Source organism: Acyrthosiphon pisum, chromosome A1, assembly GCF_005508785.2.
Source record: "Acyrthosiphon pisum isolate AL4f chromosome A1, pea_aphid_22Mar2018_4r6ur, whole genome shotgun sequence".
NCBI classification, from domain to species: Eukaryota; Metazoa; Arthropoda; class Insecta; order Hemiptera; family Aphididae; genus Acyrthosiphon; species Acyrthosiphon pisum.
This window is the reverse complement of record NC_042494.1, coordinates 168,933,584-168,939,378: the sequence shown is the minus strand read 5'-3', so window position 1 is coordinate 168,939,378 and position 5,795 is coordinate 168,933,584. Positions and strand designations below refer to the sequence as shown.

The 5,795-nt window shown below is 27.5% G+C and overlaps 3 protein-coding genes across 12 annotated transcripts in view; 2 read left to right on the top strand and 1 right to left on the bottom strand.

Moving 5' to 3' along the window:
- LOC103310233 (ring canal kelch homolog) overlaps positions 1-3,100 on the top strand; it is a 5,268-nt gene extending 2,168 nt beyond the window's left edge. Inside the window, exons 2-4 of the mRNA XM_016806743.2 lie at positions 1,043-1,267; positions 2,435-2,576; positions 2,640-3,100. Of these exons, the coding sequence (XP_016662232.1) occupies positions 2,443-2,576; positions 2,640-2,991 (486 nt within the window). The 5' untranslated portion in view covers positions 1,043-1,267; positions 2,435-2,442 and the 3' untranslated portion in view covers positions 2,992-3,100. The remainder of the gene's footprint in view (positions 1-1,042; positions 1,268-2,434; positions 2,577-2,639) is intronic.
- LOC100570512 (ring canal kelch homolog) overlaps positions 1-5,795 on the top strand; it is a 278,429-nt gene that overhangs the window by 14,325 nt on the left and 258,309 nt on the right. The window lies entirely within an intron of this gene.
- The window catches only part of LOC100158704 (kelch-like protein 3), a 255,214-nt gene that overhangs the window by 34,871 nt on the left and 214,548 nt on the right, over positions 1-5,795 (bottom strand). The gene's annotated exons all lie outside the window — the stretch shown is intronic.

Below are 5,795 nucleotides of genomic sequence, written 5' to 3'. Positions count from 1 at the left end.
GTAGCTTATGGATTTGTCTTCAAAGATAAAATTCTATATAGGCAATATAAATGTAATTTTGGTTTTCGTAATTTTCTTTCTATGTAATTAATAATTATTATTTATTATTTTGTAGTTTAAAATATTTCAATAATTTCATAGTTTATTAATTAACGAATGATTCCCCTCGTTAGGCTTTGCGTTAATATTATACGTAGTGATTTTTTAAGTACCTATACCCACTCTATTTTTTATTTAAATTGTACATATTATATTCAAATTCTGATTTTTAAAATTTCTAAATACTCTAGAAGATTTTTGAATACTTTGAGATTTTTTATACCATTTAAAAATGATGTTTTACAATACAAACTTCTGTTTTTAAAATTGGAATCCTCTTTTTTTACTTTTAACAATGTAAAAAAATTAATGTAGACGTACATTTAGATACATCTACATTCACAAGAACATAATCCGGTAAATAATTTGCAGTAAACATGGAGATTCTCATTTGAAAAATAGAAGTTTGTATAGCCACAGGACACTAATATTAGTACCATAAATATCAGGAATTTGAATATAGTGTCTTTAGGTATACCTACTTAAATAATTCTATAAATCAGAATTTGAATAAATGCATTTTTAAAGGAAGAAAGGTGGTGGGAATTTTTTCCCCAAAATGTCAAGTAAATTTTGTATTTCATGATGGGGCCCCTTAAAAAAACTGATCCATGGGCCTTTTGTGTGCCAGGTCGACACTGCACATAGACATAAACTAAATAAAGGAATCAGGAATCGTATAATATTGTGGCCTGGTAATAATATCTAAAAAAAATATTATTACATTTTAAATAGTTCAATTTCATAAATGGTAGGTACATTATAGTACCTACGCCATAACTGATGAAACCGACTTATCATTTATACACAAAAATGGCACTCGAAAAAATAAGTACGATAATCTCTTACCTACTAAGCAAACAAGATAACATATTATAATAAATATCAAGGTGTATTCGTATAAAAAAAAAAATAAAACGTTTTCTAATTAATATGTTTGTAGATTTTTTCTTCAGTCTAGCAATATAGCAAGTAGAGACCATCCAGTATCACTTCCCAAGGTCCAGACTCCAAATTGCCACAGTCGTCATTCAGTACTATAACTATTACCTATATAATATAGTCCGTGTGAACTGTGCATCGAAATTCGACATCAGAATGATAGGAATTTTATAATTTACTAGTTACTGTACTGATTTGAATTCAACCACAATAAATACAAAATAGGGTAAGAAAATACATATTCTAAAAATTGATTAAATTCAATAATATTTGCTATTTTCTTAGACGCCCGACCATGGTCGATCATACATTACGTACCTATGTCCTATACCGTGGTCAGGCGTCTATATAGACAAATCGTAATATGTTAATAACAATAAAAATATAGGTAGGTACTTACTTTAAAAAAAAAAAAAATGAATGAAAAATGAATGCGCCAAGTTTGTATTTTAAATCTAATGTACAATCAATATCCTGATCTCCTCTCCAACGTAAGTCTTCGAATCCCTTCCTTCTTCTCCAGAAAGCACTCCCTCTTTCAAGTACCAACCCACTACACATCCTATGGACACAATCATCCCTTACATAAAATGCTACGTAAGCTAAATAATGCTAATTTTGATTTTGATATTTAATAAATGAATTAGTTATAAATGTACTGTACTATACTATACATACACTATGTTACTATATTATGTTTATATTGAGTTTTATTTTCTAAGGTACTGTGGGCACTGTAGTTATAAACATAACTATACCAAAAAAAGTCATTTTGTATAGAACAATAAATTACACATATACATAAACTAAATAATGGAATCTGGTATAGGTACCTGTAATATTATTGTCTGGTAACAATTTTAACACGGTAGGTATGTAAAAGTTTTAGAGTTAAACATTTAAGAGCTGAAAATACACGCCTGATATATTATGCATACAATCAAGAATCTAGAAACATTGAATATCATTATGAATATAATTCGTTTCCACAATTTTTTATATTTATAATAAATTAGTAATTACCATGGTTGGGGTTTTATAGCATTGCATATTTCTTATGAGAAATACAGCTGAGAAAATTTTTTTTCATATTTAGCAATTATTTAGTTTTTAGTGCTTTTTTTTGGACTTTTATGAATTTTTACATGTTTTTGAATAAAAATCGGTCATATTTTATGAAATTATATTTTATTAAATGTTATTTTAGGTTTTTGTCAATCGAATTATTACGATAATTTCGTGTTAGGTATTTGGTTCCTTGATCCTTCTAATTTTTGTTACAGTCCTTCGGTACCTACTAAAATGTAGTTGTACAATGTACCTATTATAAGATTTAATGAAGAATGTAAAAATGTATCACAATTTTAAAATAATTTTAAAGGTGTTATTTCAGTAATAGAAATGGACGCCTTACAGACTTCATCATGTGAAAGTGATCCAAAGCAAGATCTGACATCCAAAGAATGTGAACCAAAAAATTTTAGAAATAACTCTCACTCAGTCAGAATACTGGAAGACTTACAATCTCTGCGAAAGTATGATGACAGTGATTATACCTTCATTTAAAATAAACATCAGTAATACATTTTTTTTTTTAGAAATGAAGTTTTGTGTGATATTAGATTTGAAACTGATGATGGATGTGCAACGTTTGGTCATAAAAATGTTTTAATGGCTGCTAGTCCATATTTCCGTGAAATGTTCAGTAATTATTTTGATGAGAGCATTAGTTATATTATTATTAAGGGCGTAAGATCAGTCACTTTTTTGGTACAAAAACATAACTTACATGAAATATTCTCGCCACGCCATCCGCATACTAGTCAGATTTCGTTCTTTTTATATAAAAGAAGAGAACATTTTGCAGGTCAAATTATAGCCCAATTTTCAAAATTGACATATCAACGAGGCTTGAGAGATTTTTCTGTTAAGTCATTTTTATTAATATAATACACCCCTTTAACCCCCCTCGTCTCCTTCTCTATAGAAATCGGGCAGTAGTTTAGTGGAAAAGTGTTATTACAGGTCACAACTAAAATATAAAATATATTTTAAAATTGTATAGAATCTCGAAAAATTTGTAAAACCGGCAACAACACCGTTAATATAAGAAAATTAGATTCTACCGTCTTCCAACTATTAGTGGATTATATGTATACGGGCGAAATTATAGTCACAAAAGAAAATGTACAGGTATAACTCAAAACTTGATTTTAAATAAAACATTATGTTAAATGTATTATTGTTGATTTTTCAAGGATTTATTACCAGCTTCAAACCTCTTACAGCTAGAGTTCGTAAATGGTGCATGTATTGAGTTTTTACAAAAACAGTTGGATGCATCAAACTGTCTTGGTATCAGAGCGTTCGCTCGTTTACATAACTTTACGGAATTGTTAGCGAGTTCTGAAACATTGATAAAAAAACAGTTTCTGTATGATTTAATTAATTTTATTCTTTATATTATTCAGTAACACATTTTCTATATAATAATTAGTAACAATTATTTTCAGGGAAGTGGTTAAAAGTGATGAGTTTCTATCATTATCTTTCGAAGATATGGTTAAGATTATCTCATGTAATGACCTTGCTGTTCCAAATGAAGAAAAAGTAAGTAAACTGCAATGTCAGTAATTATTGTATGGAAAGTCAACTAAACACAAAGAGCTTACATATAAATATATGACTTTTTCATTGAACATTCTTGAACAGTCATACAAAAAAAAATTGTTATCCTGTGAATTAAGTTTATAAATAATTATTGTTAAATGAGTATAGATATTGCAGAGTTATAGAAAAATAAGCTTTACTGCTTTAATGTATCAAAATTAACACAGCATTTGCTTTATTTTTATGTTCAAAATTCAAACAATTTATATTTATTTACTTTTAACTACTTATTGGCTATTACTTGCGTACAATGTCATTAGAAAAAAGAAAATATTCTTAGTATAATAATTAATGTATTTGTATTTACTGTCAGTAGTTTATAAAAGAGATATATTTTTGCAATTCGTGATAGGCACTTTTAATTGAATATGATTAGAGAGGCCACACAACATTTTTTGGGGTAAAATATCATTTGCCTGGTAAATTTGTACAGCATTCTCATATTCTCTAGTATAATATAATATGCTATATGGTCATACGGCATTCAAATTTGGTATATCTATCCCTCCATAATGACCTTAAAATACAAACAGTAAACGAGCTTGCGAAAATCCACTACAAAAGTTTCCATTCAAAATTAACAAATCACATAAAACCCCTTCATTCAAAATATGTCCTCTCTCACATTACCACAAATTCACCGTCGATTAAAAAGAAACTGGTCTAGAGATCTCCTTAAAAAGTTGAAAACAAAAATTTCTGAGGTTCTGTTGATGAACGGTCTCCTCTTCACGTTATTCATGTTTTGTAAATTTTTCTATGTTATCCTTATTACTTATTGTTTTTCATTGTAAACAGATTGAATATATTTAAATAAAAAAAAAAAAACACCAATTTCAAACAAATAATTGGGAATATTCTATGATATAACGCTGATATAAATTACAATATATTGTTGTTGTTGTGTACCTTTAAAATTATAATTTTATTGTTTTATCTTTTTGTTTATATCGTGAAGATTTGTATCTGCCGTTTTTTACCGATTACCAACAACTATAAATCCGAATAATATTTATGTTTCACACAATTAAACATATTAAACAGTAATCGGTAGCCACAGGGATATACAGAATACGACTAACCGCAGATAAACCGAAAAATAGAATGAACCAGCACATTTTTACCATTGGCCAGATAAATTTTAACGTACTATAGTATAGGTACCTCTATTTGTTGTAATCGAGGTATAATATTGTACAACGTATCGATTTGCTATTGAAAAATTTGTGTTAGATCCACTTAACCCATATTTAATAATGGCGATCCGATTAAATCCGATCCCAAATATGAACTTTCTGCTATACCTGTTCATGTGCTTATATTGTATTTATAAATAAAAAATAATATATAATAAATATGATAAAACCACCTATAAAAATTATTACAAATAATTTAATAATAATACGCACATGGAAAGTTATTAACGTATTGACATTAATAAAAATAGATACCATAAAAATCTAATAAATATTCCATAGCTTGTTAAATATATATATATTTATTATATATTTATGACCCAATAATACACTAATGGGTGGTTTAACAAATAAATATGTTCATTTTGGAATATTTAGATAGAAACGCCAATGATCTTAAATGTTAAAGTTTTGAGACATTAAAATTAAAATTTTATTTTATTTTTTTAGGTATTTGAAAGTGTTATTAAATGGGTAAAAAAGGATTTGGATCAGAGAAAAGACTTTTTGACAGAATTAATGGAACACGTGCGTTTGCCAATAATAGCATCTAGACCTGATATATTATTAAATATAGTAAACGAACCTCTTCTAAAGAATAATCCTAAATGTTCGTTATATTCACAAAATATATGCATTCATTATAAATTTATTTATTTCATTAATTGTTATTATAATATTTTTAGGTAAAGATTTTGTAATTGAAGCATTAAGTTTTAATATACAAAAGTCTGTTCAGTATTTCACCATTCCACAAACAATTCGTTGTAAGCCCAGGCAGTTTGGTGACTCACAAAAAGTATGATTCCGTTAGATAAATTTATCTTCACTATTATTTTATCCATTTATATTATATTAGGTTATTTTAATGTTCAACCGGCCTGATAC